General features: G+C 37.4%; 1 protein-coding gene across 2 annotated transcripts; it reads right to left on the bottom strand.

The window, feature by feature from the left end:
- Window positions 1–306: 306 nt before the first annotated feature.
- Window positions 307–19983, bottom strand: acer2 (alkaline ceramidase 2). Of its 2 annotated transcripts, none has more exons than XM_042485215.1 (6): window positions 19633–19983; window positions 19114–19230; window positions 14518–14659; window positions 11426–11563; window positions 5288–5425; window positions 307–4564 (listed from the first exon to the last, which is right to left on the bottom strand). In XM_042485215.1, the coding sequence occupies exons 1-6, from the start codon at window positions 19748–19750 to the stop codon at window positions 4378–4380; spliced, it is 840 nt and encodes a 279-aa protein (XP_042341149.1). In that variant the 5' UTR covers window positions 19751–19983; the 3' UTR covers window positions 307–4377. The 2 variants fall into 2 exon arrangements, with proteins under 2 accessions (XP_042341149.1, XP_042341148.1); XM_042485214.1 differs by having other exon boundaries at window positions 19637–19983.
- Between the last annotated feature and the right edge of the window lie 1534 nt (window positions 19984–21517).

Below are 21517 nucleotides of genomic sequence, written 5' to 3'. Positions count from 1 at the left end.
GGTGCTTCTGAATAATAATTCACTCACTTCAATCAACTGACTATTCATATTTTATCATTTTAATTTGTACTGGAGTCATTGTCAGTGCTGAGAGCTGTGATAAATTAAATGATGTAGCTGTGGAAAAACTCTGCCCCTTGGTGGCAGAAAGTGTGTCATTGTTTCATTGTGAGTCAAGGTCCACAGACAGATCAACACAAAAAACTACAAAATAGATAATTAACAGTGGAAAATTACATTTGGTGCATGCATTATTTCAACATGATATTGTGAAATAAACAAACAAAAAAATCCCACCAGCAATCATTCTGAGTATTGGCTTGGTTTATTGCATAAAATAAAATAAAATACTAATCTATTACAAATATTTGTTTACAAAACAGGATAAATTATGAAAATAAATACTTCTGTGCAGTTTGTCTGTATTGTCAATGCAGGCAGAGAAAAACTTAGAGTATATACATGTGAGTCCATAAAAAAGACTTAACTTATTTTTATGAGATCATAATTTTACCTCATGCCAAGACCAATTTTATGATGCACAGGGCAGCATTAAACAGGCCGTCCTGTTCACACTGACAGCTTCATCAGAGGGTGATTCATAAAAACAACCCACCTTCAAATTTTTGATTCAATATCTTTTGCAGCACAATGAAAGTACTTTTGGGCACTACAACAGCTTTGCTCACATTTCCCAAAGTTTTTCCAGGAGATAAAATAAAATAACAAAACTGTTTGGCAATGAAAAGATAGTAATCATGCAATATCAAAAACCATCACCCTTCCATTTTGGCTGCACTTCACTTAGAAAAATATTATTTTGGATTTAACAAAATATGTCTCTCAAAAATATTTTTTTTTCTTTGTAAATCATGATCCTTCATTTGACCTTGTGTGTGTGCACGAGTCCGTGTTCCCAGAAGCCTCTGCAGGAGGACGGGAGTAAAATAACAACAGTTAACACAGCTTGAGGCAGTTTTCAAGAACAACATTTAAAACAATGGTTTGTGTTGAAAAAAGCTTTGGTGATCCTTGTCTTTTATAGGGTTTGTGTTTTGAAACACCCAACATTACTTCCCTTTTGTATTCTACAGAATTTCTATTCATTCCTGCCAAATGAACACTGATAAGTTTGACTAGGTTTTTAGGTCATAAGTAATAAAACATAATCCGTCCCACAACCTAAACCTCATTCCAATTCGTTATTTAAAGCAATCAGTGCACTGCATTTCTCCTTTTAGAGTTTCAGACACATTACACATTTGTTTCTGTAGTCCTGTTTGATTAGGGCTTTTTGCACATTTGTCATAGATTCAATACTATGTAGCACAAAGTCTAAAATATTGAGCCTGGAATAAATAATCCTGAAGAGAAGTTTAAGAGTTGAGACATCAGGTAAAACAAAAAAAAAATTGCCAAGAAAACTTTAGTATCAGAAACTGTACACTAGCAAGCAAAGTTTAGAGTAGATAATTGTCATTATCAGTGTGCATTCAGCCAAAGGCTTTGAGAACCATTCGTCATTTTGTGCAAAATATGTAAATATTTCCTTGAATAGTCAATTATAGTTAAATACATTTTAATTTCACATTCTTTTTCTTTACTTTGAGTTTTGGCCAATATGACAGGGTACCTGTTCATTCAGTAATATATGAATGATATGCTTTTCCTTGGAAAATGAATGCGTCTTACACTGTTAGTAAAAATGTATACAGAAGTATATCAAACACATTTCTCATATACTACCTTTAACAATCACAACAGCATGCTGGAAGCAAAACATAGTACGCCCAAAACAGAGAGAAGTCAATCGTCTTTCCAATCGAATCCCTGAATAAATGTTGGCATTGTACATTTCTGAAAACCACGGATATGTTACATTTGCAAGTTATTATGTAATGGATATGTTGCAACTCCACGTTTCCACAACTCAGTGGTTTCGGCACAAAAAACCACTGGGGCATTTCCACCATCAGGTTGGTTTAGTATGCATTTTTTTGCATTTCCATTGTGAAAAATTGTGGATAGTATCTTTAGTACCTTTGCTACTGTCCCCAGATTTTGTCGACCCCTTTGCTTGAGGTCCCTTGCACACAGATATGGTACTGAAAGGTGGAGCTTGAAACGCTGCAGTCCGTTGATTAGTCAGTGGAGAATCAACACTCTGTGCTCAGGGCTAAGCTGTGGCTGCTATAACCACCATTCATACCATGACACCTTTTCCATACATGAGTAAACTATAACTAAAAATGGATGGATGCTTCACAGCCTCTAGAAGCAGCTGTAGACTGAGGAAAAAATAATTAAATTCCCTGGACCGACGGCTGGCAACTTTTAAGGTGAAACGTTTACTTGTAATGTTACTCAATGCATGAATTGACAATGTGAATCCATCAACACACCTTAAATTTCAACAAGATAACTTTGACCATCTGTTTTTTGTCTCTCTTGGATGACATGTACTGTGTTTAAAAAAAACATATTAATTTTCACTGGATTATGTGAACTGCATATATTCTAATCTTAACTTGAAGACAAAAGAAATGTGTCTTAGCTCAGGCAGCACTAAACCCCTGCTCTTGCCTGATGGGGAGTCAATGCACAAACCCGCTATTTTTAAAAATCCCAATGAGAGGAACCTTCACTGCAGCCTGCAGCCCTGTTCTGTAGACGATTAACAGGGTGCAGACTTCACTTTGTATCATCAGTGAAGAAGGAAATACAGGAACTGCTGCTGGATGAAGCAGCAGCTGACAACAACCCTGCCCACATGTAACGTTGCATGCCCTCTATACGCAACTAATTTGCCGCGATTCGCATCCGTCCTGCCCCACTGGTCACTTGTATCCATCCACAATCCCCCGCCCCCTTCTCTTCCACAGTGTTCGAAAAGTCACTGAAGGTGTAGCATGAGTGGCTGTGTTGATGTGAGCTTTGTTTAAATTTTTGAAATTGTCACGCCCTCTCCTCACGTCATCGGCTTAGTTCGCTTTGCAGGTATTCCAGCATGCTTTGTACAGGAAATCAGTCGCTTCAAGTACAAAATGAATGGGAGCAGCATGCACCATAAGAGTACTGTCTACAGCGGAAACACCCAACAGATCTTAGGGTTTAGGTACCTGTTTGTAGGTGTTACTTTTGCTTCCAAAGGAACTACACTGAAAGCCTTTGATGGAAACGCAACTTAATGGTGAGGAAAACATTATATTTTGGCTTAAAATACCTAGTTTTCAGACCACTATCCCTGCAGGAAGAGTGGCAATGTCTCTCTGAAAGACAACCACCTTTCAGGTCACTATGCCAGTAGAAAAAGCAGCCATGTCTCTGTGAAAAGGAGTTCAATTAAATTCAATAAATGTAGAAAGCCTAATATCACAAATCACAATTTGCCACAGGGGACCCTCATCTGCTTTTTGGGCAACTCAGCTGGCAGAAAAGTAGCCATGTCTCGCTTCAAAACACCCACGTTTGGTGCCTAAAAAGCCACTGAAAAAGCAGACATCTCACCTAGGTGACATACAATCCACCATCCCTTCCACCTTCATTTGACAAAGTCAGCATCACTTAAAAAACCTTGATATGATACGTATGAAACATACAAATGTAACATATTCTTGGTCTGCAGAATCGTACAATGCCAATATTTTCTTCTAGCATCTTAAACAGAAATTGCCCGTCTACAAAGAGGGCAGAGTATAACAGCCTGAATCCATTATGTATTTAAAAACACATAAGGCTTGGTGTGAAATACTTGTAACACTTCTGTAACATCTTATGAACCAGCTTGTTGATTCGCTGAGCATAGTAAGATTGGCTAAGCAATATAATAATAAGCTTTAATGCATTATGCATTGATCACAGTAAATGAATCCAGTGCTTTATTGTTTCTAAATATGCTTTCATAATGGCCAGACTGCACCTATGAGATGCTGTACTTGTGTTTATAAAGGCAATACAACGCTTTATAATGAGGTTTTCTGAGTTACTATAAAATGTACAAAATCTTCTTTTTAAAGAAGTCTAAAATGCATAATACTAATATTGACATGATCTCATATGCAAAGCCTGAGAATATGTTTGGAACACTGTTAAGGTTTCTTGGCTTTGATACTGTGTTTGCTGAAAAAGTCACCCTTCTTATCATCAAGTTAGACTAATTTGTAACACCTATGGTCCTTGGCCGAGTTGCATAAACACTGCTGTGTAATGAAACCAGACAGGGATGGAAAAACGAAAAGATAAATCCTCACGGTTGCCCAAAATATGCATTACCTATATCACTCGGTCACAAGTGGCCATAAAGTTGCCATGTTGTTCAGATACATCCTGGTGAGAAGTATCAAAGCACAACCAGGAGAGCAGCAGACTCGGGTCACCTTATGTCACCTTGATAGCAGACTTCTTGTTGACGAAGAGAAAGGAAATGTAGGGCACGCCGATGAAGGCCCATTTCTCATTGGGCCAGAACATGATGACGGGTCCTCGCTCCGGGGCCTCAGTCGCAACATCAAAGTAGGCGAAGCAAACGCAACCCAAGTAGGAAGCCAGGCAAATGAGGATGTGCCTGTAAGAGCAAGAGGAGTCTGAATGAATGAATGAATGAATGAATGAATGAATGAATGAATGAATGAATGAACAGCCTGTGAAATGGGTCACTACATACAGTATATCCAGGTGTCGTCTACAGTGCCTTTTTTGTCTGTTATTTAAGTACTCAAAAACTTTTCTTAAAGGAATACTTTTCCTGCAAAAGCACCATTTATATATAAATTACACAAGTGTTACCCTAAAGTCTTGAAGAAAACTGCTCTTCTCCACAGTGAACGTAAGATCCAAAAAAGTGAACGTTCTTCATAAGCTGAACTAACTAGACACCACGTTTAAAAACACTTGTTTACAAACTCACACAACTCGTGCGGTATAACCCAAGTCTCATTTATCCAGGCGTATGCCCAGTACTTCCCAAACCCATGCATTTTTGCTAAAATGTTATAATATACAACACAATAAGTTTAAATGCATGTGCATGTCCATGAACGCTACTTGTCTGTGCGTGTGATTGGTTGGGTTGAAAAACATTTTCTTTACAATATTTAGGTCAAACAAGGTAAGCACTGGATCATTTGACAGGTGAAGTATTCCTTTAATCATAGATGGCATTATTTGATATATGGAGATTTTTGTAGAATAACAACAGTTTTAGCAGTTTTAATATTAATAATTTCACTTGTAGTGTTATATAAATACTCAGGTTGTTCATACAATATAATCTGTGATTTGAGCTTACCAAGCACAGTGTAAGTAGGGAAAGTTGACAGATGACCACATCTCACAGAAGATTCTGTCACTGATCCAACAAAGCAGAGCCAGTGCCCACCAGATCCCTGAGATCAGACCCAACTTGAACACACGTGGGTTTTCACATCTGCAACGATCAAACGGAGCACTGAGGAATGTGTACAACTGTGAAAACACACACAAATTCACACAAAGTTTTGACAGCTGAGAAATAAGTAAACTTGCAGATAATGTCTAACCTGTAATCCTCGACGGATTCGTAAACTTTCTGTTGCTGCCATTACACAGGTTAGATCTAACACTGCTGCTTTCCAGAAAGGGTATATTTGCAAATGTTGCTGTTTTTGTGCCTTTTCCAAATTTCTCTCTACTTCAGCTTTTAGCCTCTGAGAGGTCAGCGAATAATCATGATCATACAGCATCTGAACTGTCTCCTTCAGAAAACACCGAGCTTTAAGTTCAGCTCAAATCCCCCCTGCTGGTTCTGAGGTTTTGTCGTGATTTTACTGTCTGTGCTGTCCACTCTAGCAATAGTGTGTTTACAGTTACAGAGATATACATACCAAGAAGATAAAATTATAGGTTAGCACATTTATTTTTAGATGAGAAGATTATCTTCTTTCTTTTTGGGGCCTGACAGAGCTGTCCAAAGTATTCTGGTGTCCTAGTGGACACACTGCTGACCCACAGAGACCTGCACTAATCCGGAGTACCGCTGATAAAACTATTCTTAGTCTTGTCCTCCTTAGACATACCAGTCAGAGTCCTGCTGCTTGCTGAAGCCAAAACAAAGACGGGGGCAAGGAGGCTTGACTGAACTGTGCTGATGATGCAACTGTTTGTCACCTTCCCTTAAGACTGAGCATTTGATGCAGTTGTATGAATTTACAAGCCTAAAATTTGAGTTGCCTTTGTTTCAAGGACAAAGGAATGTTGGAATGACACAAACATTTCCCAGAAAGCACGACAACGCATCAGCTGCAGAGGCCATGGAAAACTGCTGGTCTGAAGTGAGTGATCAGCCGTGACGTCTTTACAGCTAGCTTAAAGAACGTTTTATCGCCCTGTAAAGATGTTAATGTGAATGTATTATCCAAAAATATGATTGAGCCTCATTGCCATTCTATGTTCTGCATTTATCAATGTACATTATGTACAACAAAGCTTATTTACAAAGCACTAAAATCAGAATAAATTAAGTAATTTGCAAGAATAGTAAAAATGTCAATAATACTGCTTATCACACTGTTGAGCCTCCCCTAATCACTGCATGGAAAATCCCCTCAAAGCCCTATAATGACCCCATCATGGTACATGTTGTCAGTTGAGCTATTGTTGATAGATGTTTGATATAGAACATATTGACTAGTGCAGATTTAATGCTAAAATGTAGTGCAATAATAGTAAAAGCAGAAAGAAAGTCAGTGAAGCATCTAAAATATGTCAGCAAATGTTAGATATGTCTTTGTAACTAACATTAAAGACCATAAGTAATGCTACAGCAGCAAACCCTCAGAGTATATTGTATTGAGGAAGGGTGCATTTGAAATCTTGTGAACTCGAGTTTTCATTTAGACAGATTGCGTTATTTTTTTCCTTCGAAAGATACACAGTATCGCTTCATGTAAATAAAGTCAATGAATGAACCAAACTGTAAAACTCTCATTGTGTTACATAATTGGGCCACATAGGGAGCAAAAAGAAATGATGTCATGGCTACACATCAGCCACAGGAAGTACAAAAATAGATGGCCAGTGATACGACTTTCCAGAAGGAAATAGGCCATTAAAGTGTCATCAATATTCTATTATATTGTTAAGTGTTTGGATCGATTATATTCACATGGGAGCTGTGCATCAGGGACAGTACCGACCCAGCTGCAGGCTCAGAAAAAGCCTTTACACACATACAGTTAGTGTATGTTTGTTCCTGTTAGCAAACATACACCAACAAAACCACCCACAGCTGGATATCTGGTTCCTATCAGCTCAAACAGAAGCACATAAGATAAGAATGACATGAAAGTGGGACTTCTTGTTGGAGACGTGAGCGTTAGGGAGTGTGATGGAGAGTTTGACTGTTGGAGGCAAAGATAAGTGGAGGAAAGGACAGTCTGTCTATCTGGGGTGGAGCACTGCTGAGACGCTTCTCTCACACAGGGGAAAAGAAAGGAAGAGGCTCCATAGGATCAGCAAAACTAAGCATGATATTTCTCAAAGACTCTGGAGATCTTTGTGCAGTGGTTTTAATAATATGAAGGCTAAGCTTAAATATTAGGTATCAATATCAAACAATGTCAGAGTGGGTTAATGAAGAACAAAAGTTGATACATACAAAAGTCTGACAAGACAGGAAATGAGCCGTCAGACTGGATGTAAACAAGTCAGTTATCTACACATCTCTATTCTGAGGTAAAGCTCAATGTGAGCAGACCAACGTTGTTGGTAAAAATCCCTCACTGCACTGGAAAAATGTTTTTTTTTTGCAAACACCTCTATGGAAGATCAAGCTCAATGAAGGAGGTTGTCTGTAAACTATGATTTTGCCTTTATTGTATTCTCAAAGTAGAGATGCAGGCAGACAACGGTGAAGAAGACAGAAGGTAAGAGAGAGATGGGGTAATATGGAACAAGGGTCAGTGGTCGGTATCGTGCCAGGGACGTTTCAATCACAGTATATGGTGCTGACTACCCAACAGCCCTGTCTTAACTTTCAAAGTAAGTCAACCTATGTTTTACTTATTTAAAAAGTTTTATTTCCAATTACTTAAGGTCTAGACTCAGCCCACTGAAACGAGTTGACAGATTTGTCACATGAAACGGCGACAGTGCCACTGGCTGGACTAACACCATTGCCAAGTTTTGTCAGGCAGTGTACAGGAAGCAATGACGAATAATAACAACAATGGTGACAGCTACATGCTAAATAGATACTGCTATCAGGGCGGTTCTAAATCGACATGTCTTCTCAATATCTCCCGACTTCGTGGTTTATGGTACTTTGCTCTGCTCCACTCTCAAAGCCTCTGCAAAAAATATATATGTTGGCATGGCTTCATATCAAAGTGGACTTAAAGTGACGATGGGATGAGGCAGATACATCGGTCTCTAGTGACTGGTTAAGGGAAACTGGTTCCCCCTCTTCCAGGAGAATTGTTTAGAGTGGACACAATTTCCGATAAAAACAAAGTGCAACAAGTTGACAATTCTCTCTGATATCAGGTAAGATCAAAATGACTGCTGGACCTCTTGAGCTTCTTAACCCCATCAGATCTTCAGCTCCAAGATCTCAACAATTAATTCGATGGGAAACAATGTTGTTACAGAAAGGAAATGATGGCCGAAACTACAAAATAAGATGCCAGTTGTAAATAACAGTATTCTCCTTTGAGAAAAGTGCAAGAGAAAAATCTTCTTTTTAAAACCTTAAATTGATTATATTACAATAGATGTCACAATATTCATATTTGCTGATACATATATGAAGGTATGTGTATCAATATGCATATGCAAGTGAGGCTATGCATGCTTTTTCCCCTCAATATGATTTATATACAGAATGTTTTCATTATTTGTTTGAACTTTTGGGCTATTTCTTTTTAACTACAGTTTTTTAAGCCATGCAAGACAGTGGGGAGATAAATAATGAGTGGGATTCTGTGACCTCTAGATCTGTTGTTTCAATTAAAAATAATAAAAATACAGTCAATAGATCCACTCGTGATTTTTGGGACGTGAAAATTAACTCTCACATTCACTCAGTTTTTTTGTACTTTATGAAAAACTCAGCTACAAGTATGCCTGGTATTTTTGCTTCAACACTAATACAATATTTGTGATGGATTTCCTACACACAGAACAGGTTGTTCCTAACAAACTGGAAGTGACTTGGCCTACAGCCATACTGTAAAAAAAAGGGAAAAAAGCAAACAAATAAGTCTGTCATTTCGCAGGGCAAAAGTCCATCAGCCAGGGCCACAGGAATTTCTCTCCCACTTAGCAGAACAAAAACAAGCGGCCTCCACACATGACTGGTACTTGCAGTAATGTCAGGAATAACTAACAGGTTGAACAATGGATGACTTAAGGTTACAAGACTGACGGTGGTGAGTAAGGGATGTGGGAAACGGAAACAACAGAGCAGCCCCACATTGCTTAGACGGAGGGAGGCGACACACACATACAAAAGGAGCATGAGTGGCTTGTTGTGTGTTTTCAGGAACATTCTTTCACATCATAAGGTCCTATAATTAGCTTGGAACAGATAGTATGTCATTAGACAATGTGAGTACAATATGCCAGAGGTGATATGTTAATGTACTGAAAGCAGCAGAAACTACATCTTGATGCTGTTTCCGTGGACACAATGTCAACATAACTTCTGGAGTGATAACACACATGCTAGCTTTGCAAAGGCTCGACAACATCTCTGTTTTTAAGGGAAACTAAGAAGTTTTTATGTGGACAGATACTGTTTTATAAGACCTTTATTCAGAGTACCATGACTTTTGGAATTTAGTATTGGGGGGAACACTATTTGTACAAAACAAGAACAAACTGGACAGGGTTGTTAACCTGGGAGGCAAGATAACTGGAGAACAAATGTTCTGTATTACTAACAAAACAGACCAGTACACAAGTGGTTTAGCTCATAAGAGCACATCAGATCCACTGCACTCTTTACGGTCTGAACATGTGCTCTTACCTTCAGGGTGCAGGTATAACAACACCAAGCAGGGTTCCCACACACTGTCATGGACAAAATTTCCAAACTTTTCCATTACTTTTCAGGACTTTTCTTTTCTTGCACCACTTGCCTGAAATTTTTCAAACCTATATGATTCAAACTCTATTCAAACATGATTTCAGCATCCCACGTGGTGTGTTTTAAAAAAAAATTTTAAAAATAAATAAATAATTTCTGTTTTTAGAGTTACTGTGTTGTATAAATATAGTCATTTCGGCATTTTATTAAAAAGAAAAAAAAATGCCTAAAATTTTATGTTTTCTATAAAAATTCCCCAGAAAAAAAATGAAAGAAAAATTTTTCAAAAATAAAAATAGCAAAAAACTCTAAAGAAAGCATGCCTTCTAAACCTGTTTTCTTAGAAAACAAAACAAAAAAGTTTTCCAAAAAAAATTGTCAAAAATTTAATAAAAGAAAAAAGGACACAATTGTCCTACATTTTTTAAAGAAGCCATGACTTCAAAAGGCATGTTTTCTTTAAAAATTGTTGGCTAAATAAATATAAAATGCAACCATTAAAAGTCGTATACCCCTCCCCTCAGCCAAAGGTGCTTTCAGAAGTATTTGACGTGGCTGGTGGGCAAACATGGATGGAGAGACGAAACATAACCAAAACGTCACACATCAACGCATATTTTAACTACATTACGTTGTCAGCTACACAAAATAAATTCACCAATATGTTACATTAATGTAACTACATTTATTGTACACAACACATTTCCATGATATTTCCAATCTTTCAATGAGTTTTTACTAGTTCTGTGACTTTTCCAGGCCTGTAAAATGCGATTGTAAAATTCCATGACTTTTCCAGGTTTTCCATGAGTGTGAGAAACCTGGCCAAGGATGCTGACTTAAAAGGGCATTACTGTATTTGATCCACACAGCATTCAGCTTAACAAGCTCTAATCACCAGTCTGAAACTGCACTTTTAAGCTTACTTCCCTTAATTTAACATCCTCATCAGATTTCTGGCGATGATGTATTTTTTGACGTTTTATGCCATTTTTTTTTTGCATGTTTTTATGGTATATGTTGTCGTTACTGTTTTATGCTTATTTATGCAAAGAAAATTCCCCATTGGGGTACAAAAAAGGTTTTCATTCATTAATTACTTTACAGATTTCACTGAACAGACAACTTTGAACCACTGACATGTTAATTCATATCTGCTGCCGCATTGCCGGCATTTTATCTCCCCACTAAAAGCCTCTAAGGAGATCACCAACCATTAGATGAGTCAGAATCTTCAATCCTTCCCATATCAAATATTAGGAGCTGAGTGACTGAAATGTCATGATACATAGTATTATGTTTCCTGGATCGAGGCTGCTTTGTCACCTGCCCACACTCACTGATTTTTTAATGTTTACTCACCTTTTAAGCTCGGTAATGAGCAGCACGGTGCAGGGGATGCCCAGAGTCATTAGTGATAATGAGTTGACGACAGGTTTAACAAAGGCCAGCCCGGTGGTGATCCCTGACAAGATGCCGATGACCACTTTGAACCTTGACCTGAATTAAAAAAGCAAAACACGTCAGAATAACAAAATCAGCAGCAGTGTTGAACTCTGTGAACAGAATTATGAAACTCTGTTTCTGTTTCCAGAAAGCTCTGTAACACAGTAACATCCAGGCAATAAACAAGAATCACTCAGCTACAGGAGGGCACATTTTTAAGTGACAGCCTGAAGTGAAAGAGCAGCCATGACGGCTCTGTGAGAATGGAAAGAGAAGTAAAGACATGTGATGCAGCTTTTACTGGTGTCAGCTATCTCGGACAGGCCTATTATTAAACATAGCAGTCAGGACACATCATGTGACAAAACACTGGCCAACAGGGAGCTACACTAATACAGTGTGTCTGTGGAGACATTTGCCTTAAAATTGATCTCATGTGGAAGAGTGCAACAAAATCAAAGTAGAAACTACAGTTTGTCTGTAAAAAAATATATTTGTTAATTTGAGTAACACAAACACTACTGCATCAGACACCTCCAGCTGTGTTTACGTAAACTAACAGTACACTCTTACAAACACAAATAGTGCCAACAAGAATCTCTAGGTTCTCAAAAAGTCTAGGGCTGTTACATGTATTGACATAATATTTGATATTGTCATATGAGATTAGATATTGTCTTATATTTTGGTTATCATAATATCATAAGTGTTGTCTCTTCCTAGTTTTAAAGGTTGCCTTACAGTAGTGTTATAATTTCCCCAACTCACCAGACTGTTCTTGTTGTTCCTATATTTGCCTTTACCCTCTCAGTCATTACATCCACATTACTCATGATTATTTATCAATAATCTTATTTGTAAAAGGACAAAAGGTCAACCCTACAATATCTTCACAATATCAACATTGAGCTATTATAATCAACATATTGTGATATTTTATTTTCTCCATGTCGCCCACCCCACCTACCTAAACTTAAGGGAACTGATGATTTAACATTTTATGTTTATCATGATAATTATTGATAATGAATTATATGGAAGTTTTTATCTTGATAACATTTCTGGTCACATCACCCAGCTCTGGGCTGGTCCCAAAACTACACCCCTTTTTGGTGCTTGGTTGAACCTTTTATAAACCCTTTACTTTAAGAGGGTTTTATCCGGAAACCAACATTAGAGGTTATACTCTGTAAAAGGTTCCACCCAGAAATCCCTATGATAACCCTTTTCCATCAGCACGAAACAGGTTCCTGCACCTAATTTTTGAGCGTTCAGAGAATTTTGACCAAAAATAAATTGGTCAGAAAACATAAAATTGGTTCTCAGCTTGACCAAAAAAAACAGCAGCAGGTTTTTCTAAATCTGAGGTGTGAACTGCGACATCAGTGGGTGCGTCATATTCTACAGCTTAGAAAAAGAGGACAGATGTCCACATGTCTTCCGGGTCGCTGCTCGTGTGGTCGACCGGTAGGTTCTCAGAGCAGCGTTTTTCTGTGTTTTCGTCTTTTCCACTTTCCTTTAAGTTTTTTATATGTATGTACTTGACGGTTATTATTATACTTTATTCACTTATATACTGTATATACACAAATATTTAAATTATCTTTATTTTGATTTCTATTTTTTCTCTCCTTCTTACTTTCATCTTTACCTTATTGCTTGTCATGCTGCTCTGTGTGCCTTGAATTGCCCCCTGGGGACAAATAAAGTTTTTTGAATTGAATTGAATTGAATTGAAGGCAACAATGGAGGAGTCAAGCAAGGAATCGCTGGGGGGAACAAAGAGCGTGCAGTGGTCTCATTAATGCTTGGTCTGTACTTGTTTTTCAGATAGAAACAAATATCTGTGATAACAGAACGAAAGCTTGTGGGTTATCAATGCTGTCTGCTATTACTATTGTTTACTTGCACTGTGCAATGCCCTGATGACACATCTTTTTATGATTGAACTGGTAGAAATGCAGGCTAGCTCGCTGGATAGCACCAACGTTCAAGAATCCTGAACTGAAGCTAATTTGGTGGAAAAGTTGTATGAGAAGTTCTGCAGAGAACCCTTTTGTGATGTTTAACATTATATTTAGAACCTACAAAGGGGGCTCAGCTCCCACAGATTTCTCTCCCACTGGTCCTGGTTTAGTGTAACAGGTAGCCGGGCAAAAGGGAACCACATCCAGCAGCCTACTAGAGCCTTTACTGTTTCACTGGTGCAGTGGTTTGGGAACTGAAACTCAATTCCAAATAAGAACCGAATACAAAATTCCAAGTACCTGGTTCCTGTTTTATAAAAATACATTTCCATGTGGTACTGTATGCACTTCCATATACTTTTACCTGTTTTAAATCCAAGAGTTCTTTTATTGGCATCAAACCTGCTTTGTATGACATCATCTGTTTTATTAGCATCTTATCTGCTTATTCATATGGTTATTTCTTTTACTCTTAATTTTTATCTGCTTATATAGAGCTTAATTATTTCATTTACACTTTACTTTCCTATTTATGAAATTGTATTTTTGAAACTGCATCCTCGTATGTTTTTGTACGCAGTGCTATTCTATTTTTCAATATTCTTCATTTTGATATTGCATAAGGGGGCAGGGGAGGGACTATATGGGTTTCTTGTTTTATTCTGTAAACCTTTTCATCTAGGAGGCACTTTGTGCTTAAACTTAAAAAGTGCTACATAAATAATACTATTATTATTACGGTATGCCATAATATGATGGTAAAGATCATCAACTATGTTGAGTTGATGAAGGGGATAGATCTACATTTGAAAATATAATTTGAAACATGGGTAAAGCCATGATTCTCTGTCATCCAAAACCAGGAATCTTTGGATTAAAAGCGTTCTTTGTTTACAAAAAAAATGTTCATAAACCCTTTTTTGAAGCTATATCTCTTTGACTTCTCTTTCTTTTCAAATGGACATTACTCCAAAACCAAACCTCAGCCTTTCTGGAGGAACTCTTTTGGAAATGTTATTTCTAAGAGTGTAATTAACATACCGATCCCTCCTGAACATCCTGGGGAGGTATCTCTTGGGAAACCACATGGCAATGGCACACATAAGCACCCATAAGATGGCCAACTCATCCAGCATCTGGCCGAGGAAACTGAGGGTGGCGTGGAAATATGTCGATCCAATACCTGAAAGAAAAGGACACAGAAACACACAAACTTTTGTCAGAACAGAGAAGTCACCTTCTGTTTAGGACAGTGCGTCAACGAGGCTGGATTGATGAGATTGAGTGTTTTAAAAAAACTAAGTGTGATCAGCGTTAACGTTTGAAAAGAAATAATTGACTGATTAAATAGGAGACCAGCTCAAATGTGTAAAAAATAATTATAGTGACATCAAATTGTTTAGGGCAGACAAGTGAGCAACTCTAGGGATGTGGGGTCATCTATACTGTGAGTCATTTTTGCAAAAATAAAAGCAGCTTGGGGAACGCCTGCTGTTCTAAGCAAAGAGCTACACAGGAATAAACATGTTAATTACAAATAGTTACTTGGAAATCAGCGTTACTGTTAGTGGGAGTTTTGAAATTCAGTGGACGGATGGATCAGTCAGTGCCCCTTTGTTATCACGCTCTAACAGACCCTCTGTTATCAGAATAATCTGTTTTCACAACAAGAGATTCCAACAGTTCAACAAACTTTTTATCCAGAGGGGAGCGCTGCTCCCAGTCAGGAGACGACAACCTGTCAGTGCGCTCATGTATCACTGGCAGTCAAAACAAAACGTATGCAGAGGCCACCTTAAACTTTCTCATGGAAATTAAGCAGAAACTATTATTTGATTTATCGATTACAGGGCCGTACAATATGCAAAAAAAATCATAGTGATTATTTTCATAGATAATTCAACTGTGATATGACTCAAGATTTTAGTGAGAAATAATGGTGCGATTTTTGCCGGGATCTGTAACAAACAGGCACATTTTTCTTACATCTAGATTATGTTTTGCATGCTGGGTTATCTTTATAATAACATAGTTCTTCATAATGGTATGTTGTGACACATTTTGCCCTTTAAAATAACCTACACCTCATGCGATTTGGATATTGCACTTGGCCATACTGCAAATTTGATAATATTTTTAAAAAATTGTGATGCTCTAATCAATTAGTTGCTCTGTGGAAAATTAATCAGCAACTATATATAAATTTACAATATACTATACAATCACCTGGCATGATTTAAGTTTTTTTTTTCCTCCAAAAATTCCAAACATTAATTGTATCCAACTTCTTAAATGTAGACACTGGTCGGTGAATTTATGTAGAAATATAAATAATTTACATTCCTACACACATGCACAAAGATTTTTGACATTAAAATTTGATTTATATGTGTGGGGTTTTTTTTTGTTAGATTTATGTATTTATCTTAATTTATGTTTTTATTTCTATTATTATTTGTGTTATTCTAATTATTATTATTATTATTATTTTATATGTACATGGGAGTTATTTTATTTGTTGACCAAAAGTGACAATAATTATGTAAAAATGTTCAATTGAATAAAAATGAATAAATAAATAATAAATGTATATATTAGCTAGCTTCTTCTGTCCTCTACGATGGTAAATTACATTTTGGGGGGTTGAAGTGTCAGTTGGAAAAACTGAGACATCTGAAGATATCACACTGAAATGGACTTGGAAATTGTCACCAGGTTTTTATAGACCTATTAATCAACACACACAAAAAGAAAAAAAGCTGATTAACGAATAATGAAAATAATCCAATTTGTACCAGTCACATGCATTGCGATTGTCCTAAACTACGAGGATGACTCAGTGTGAACACACAAGGCCAAAACCGAAGAGAAGCTGCTGAAGGTTGTTTTCACACTAAAACCTGCGGTTGTTTTCCTGCTCTGGTCAAAGGTCGTGGAAGAGAGATGAAACCATGTAACCGCCTTGTCAGCTGTGTTTTTAAAAACTCCTCACAATGGAAGCTGTTAGAGCCGCTGCATTTATAAGCATTTATGGTATGAAACAAAAAATGTATGATTATTTTGTTCACCGGTCTGTGAGGCGGTTTGTGTTTAACAGGAGAAATGGGACCAATTTGATATGACAGGACAAACTCATGCAGTCCAGTATGAGAAAGAACACCCCATTTCACATTTGACCCATAGTTCAACTTCAGTTATGCAAATCCTATTCAACAGCTACTCAGTTATCACCCAGTAAAGTCACCTCTCGGGAACACTGGAAAGTCTGTCGAGTTATCTATGCTGACAGTGCAACCAGGGTGTTTTCTCAACTGCTGTAAGAGAAAAAGACACTGCTATCTCTTAGGACTGATATTTACATACAGTAGCCATCCATTTAAGACTGAAACACTGTGTCAAATCAAATGAAATCTAAGCAAAAGGAGCATTCATCCCACCAATGAATAAGTCTAGTCACGATTAAGTGTTTTTCTTAGAGGGTAAAATGATTCAGGACAACCTAAAGCTTTAACTGTGGACTGTGACAGGAGGACGTGGCCGAGGAAACCGACATCCCAACTGTGTAGTTGCAGTTTAAGACAGTGGGCACCTACGTAACAGCTCATATGCGTTGTACAATGTATATTTCATACACAGCTTTTTAATGGTGTTTTAACAATGTATATAATTGTCCTTTCATAATGCATTTCTTTTGCACTTTGTCTCGATGCTTTTGACGTTTTATAAGTACTGTGAATTGCCATGCTGCTGAAATGTGCTATAAACTTGCCTTGCCTGCTCTGTGCACAGACAATGTATCCTAGGGCTGCAAATACTTTCATTAAAGATTCATCTGTAGATCATTTTCTCAATAGATTGACAACTCTTTGGGTTTTATTAACTAAGGGTTGGATGCAAGTATCCCATGTGTTATCTTTTTCAGGTTTCAAAGGCTGCATGACAGTAAAATTTATGTAATTATCTAAACTTACCAGACTGGTCCAGCTGTTCTATTGTTTGCCTGTACTCGCTTAGTCATTATATCCACATTACTGATAACTATTCATCAAACATCTCATTGTGTAAATATTTTGTACAAGTACCAAAAGTCAACCACATAATGTCACAAAATAAGGGTATTTTATTATTTTGTCATGATTGTTGAAGCCTCTACTGTGACGTTTAACATACGTGTGTGTCTCCATCGCTTTCTGCACAATAACAACAACATAACATGGTAATAATAATAAATTACTATCCCGGTTATATGGCGGTTAATACTGTCCTCTCCTCAGAGGGTAAGGAACTCCTGAATCTCATTGTTTTCCCGAATTGTTGAAACATTTTTGGCCGTAGTTCTTTGAGTAAGCCACTGCCTGCTATTAGCTGCTTTCTAAATCTCCTGTGGTGGGTCACATATATAACAGGTTGTCAAAACATCACAAATTCACTTATTCACACACTGGGGTTGAAATGGTATGAGATTTTCATGGTACAATAACAGTCATAGAAAATTGCGGTTTCATGGTTTCACTGCATTATTCATATTATCAGTCAGAATGACCCTTAAAGTTAGTTTTGGTTAAACAAATGCTTTATCGCTATAATTAAGACTTGAAACCATCTTTTAAAAATGGAAGTATGTGTAAAAGGTCCTCTTGAAGATACTTAAATAGAGGTGATATTCTCCATCAAGTTATATTTTTTTCAATATCATAAATAAGTAAATGTACACGGTATGATGATCGGCAACTTCGCACAATATACCATAAAACCGATACATCGCAGCCACCGTAATTCACACAGACATCATTTTAACGCTGTTTCAGCCCCCCATGTCCGCTTAAAGGCGGGACAACTCTGTCCCCCATAACCCGATCAACCCGATAACACAGAAAGCAGAGGCAGCTTTACAGCGTGACATTCCCGCCTTGAACTCGCAGTGTAAAAGGGCTGTAGATGGAGACATTCATGTTTTCTTTCAGATCTGCAACTTAACTGCTAGATGCCACTAAATCCTACACACTGGACCTTTAAAGAGTTCATTAGTTGTCAAAATTGTTAATTTTCTGTCAAACTGATTAATAAAGGAACCACATTTCAGCAGGAGTGAACTTTCTCTTCAAAGTCATAACATTTGTAGGAAGTACTTTATTCCGTATGGCATTAAGGCGAAGAACACAAAATAATTAATATTAGAGAAAAACTACTATTTTGGAAGATGCTCTCTTTTACTATCTATTTATTAATAGGCCTGTAATAGGCCTTTATTGCTCCTACCTGCCTGTTTGCACTATTGCATATTGTACATTTTAAATGTTGTATTGTTTTATGTTTGCATGTATCTTTGCTGTAACTGAGCGAAGCCAAAGACAAATTTCCACTGAGTTGGACAATAAAGTCTCTATCTGTCTCTATAAATTAGGCCAGTTACAACAAGGCAGTGCATCCAGCGGCTTTAAGGCATGTTTATATAACATTAACCGGCATATAAGACATTAAATACTAGCCTGACACACTTCACAAAATCTATTAAGCATTAACTATAGGCCTATGATTTGTGAGCCAAGGGATGCTGAGGTGAAATAAAGATGATGAAGGTCTCCCACAAAGCTGAACAGAAACATAAAAAGGTCAAAAGGTCATCACACAACTTACCAACCACAACTAGCAGAATCCATATGAGGTAAATCCCACTGTTGAAATGTGTTGCATATTGGCGGAACAAGCACATTAATATGGGCGGCAAAACAAAAAAAACAAAATGTTGCTGATCTGAAATGATAAACAAAGGAGAAGCTATGAGCAAAAAATTACATCACAGCTGAGCCGATCGTGCAGCTCAATGACAACATGCTTGTCAAAAGTTGATCCGTGCGCGAGCCTCGCTGGCCTTTAACAAACTTGACAGCCAGTGGAAAATGAAGAAAAAAGCAACATTTGTAACCTGATGCTAACATTACACATCATGATGCTCGAAGCTGAAAAGCAGACAAAACTGTCGAAAGTCAGAGCAGCTAGCCATAGCTAACCTGAGTATAGGAAAGCAGTGCAGTACAAAGAAAAACAAAGGCAGAAAAGCTGTGCTCCAGTTAGCTGTGACTGTACACAAAACTGTATTATGCAGAAAAAAAAACAAAAAAAGGCAAACATCGTTAGCTAACGTTCAAACCGAACCGACCGTGTTGTAAAATTCAGCGATGCTGGGGTATATTAGGTAATTGCCTTCACACCAGTCCACATCGGAGCTGCCAGCCTGCAACTGGTCCCAAAAAATCAGATTAACGTTACTCATGTCTGGACTAGTTGTGTCGGATGGACAGTGCAGAGACAGACAACACTGCCGTCAGCTCTGGAGACAAAAACAAACAAAAAAAACACTCGAGAAAAGTCCCTCTCTGTCGGCTCGTTGCTCATACGCTAGATTTGAACGTTTTGAGACCCGACACGACAATGTGATAAACTACAGAAGTCGTCCCTGAGCTGCATTTTAAATCCTCCGTCCTTCCACAAAGCCTCCTGCCTGTCGTGACGCTCAGCTCTGCGCACTGACAGCTGCTCCGTCTGCAGCCAAAGAGCGCTGAAGCGCCGCGAGATGATTCACTCCTGTCTGCTTCCTGCTTCGGTGAAACGTTACCACGACGAGACGTGCGTGCAACTCGCGGGGTCGCACACCTTCTGTATACGATATTTCCCTCTCTCTCTCTCTCATTCTCTTCATATATATATATATATATATATATATATATATATATATATATATATATATATATATATATAATATATATTATATTTATTATCGTTATTATTATTATGGTTATAATTATGATGATGATGATGAATATTATTATTATTATTATTACCTTATTGCCTTACACTGGCAAGGGCCATTATTATATTATTATATATTATATTTAAAGCTTAATTTTTTTCAGTTAAAGTAGCTGACAGACTACTTTTAGTCGACTGTGGGCTATAGGCTACTTCACTCAAATAGGCCTACTAGGAACATGTTTTCACGTTTGTGTCATTGGCCTGTTAGATGGAAATACTTCTTAATGACTCTACTCACAGGTGTGAGCTGTAAATAATAGCCAATATTCACAGGACACATTTTGATTTGTCATAGCAAGAAATGGAGAGGTATTACTAATAACATCAAGGCAGGATGCATTCTGTTCAAATGTCCAATGCGTCACTGTAAACAACAGCATGAACAATGGCAGGTTCTGAAGAACCTAAATGGAATTCAGCCATCTTTCAATTTTACTATTTTCGGACGTGTTTTTCCTACGTTGACGTCACATTTTTTGACTGGTATGTACCTGCTGACTCACTGTCATAGTTTACTGATGACACAAAGTCAATTATATATGTTTGAAGTGCAAAATAAGACTGTATTGTTCAGTTCTGATAATAAAGGAAAAGGGCATATGGTTGTTTTTTTTCCTTTAAGAGGCTAAAATAACTCGACTGCATTAGGAGTCTAATGTTAACTGAAGCTGCTGCATTTTCTGTGATGAAAACATGAAGCTTACAGAACAGGAACACTTATTACTGTAATTTCGTGAACTGCATTTTGATGTGTAATTTCATGATTTGTCTATAGTGTACCAAGGACTTTTCTCTGACTGGAAAGGGATGGTAACTATCTTTTATACACAGCTTCTTCTCTACTCTCTGGCACCCTCTGGCTGCTCAGCGGCCCTCTTTCGGTTGATGTTTTATATACTTACATGGTGATGACTTAAAACAATAACTGGGTTAATATAATTAATAAATCTAGTGAATTTAATGTTTGTATCTTGTTTCGAGTTTCAGGAGAACGCTTCAAATCTTCACATTGTCATCTCTTGTGTGGGGGTTTCCTTCTCTGTCAGTATAGCTTTTATTTTTATATGCAAATGAAAAAAGACAAATAAGCAAATAAATGAATCAACAGACTCCTGTTTTGAGCTACTAATTATTTCTATACTAATGTTCTTTTGTTTTGCTATGTGGAATGTACCTTTTAAAGATATGTTGTCATGTAAAAGACAAACCAAAATTGGTGTAAAATGAA

This window comes from Plectropomus leopardus, chromosome 4, assembly GCF_008729295.1.
Source record: "Plectropomus leopardus isolate mb chromosome 4, YSFRI_Pleo_2.0, whole genome shotgun sequence".
In the NCBI taxonomy this organism is placed as follows: domain Eukaryota; kingdom Metazoa; phylum Chordata; class Actinopteri; order Perciformes; family Serranidae; genus Plectropomus; species Plectropomus leopardus.
The sequence above is the reverse complement of the archived record's forward strand: the minus strand, read 5'-3'. Positions and strand labels throughout refer to the sequence as shown.

Bases quoted from the DNA above. Each gene is read 5' to 3' on its own strand.
- acer2 (XM_042485215.1), bottom strand. From the start codon at position 19,750: ATGAGTAACGTTAATCTGATTTTTTGGGACCAGTTGCAGGCTGGCAGC. The intron at 19,231-19,632 runs GTTCGGTTTGAA...TTATCATTTCAG, and splicing joins TGAATTTTACAACACGGTCG to ATCAGCAACATTTTGTTTTT. The intron at 5,426-11,425 runs GTGAGTAAACAT...TGATCGTTGCAG, and splicing joins CTCATTACCGAGCTTAAAAG to ATGTGAAAACCCACGTGTGT.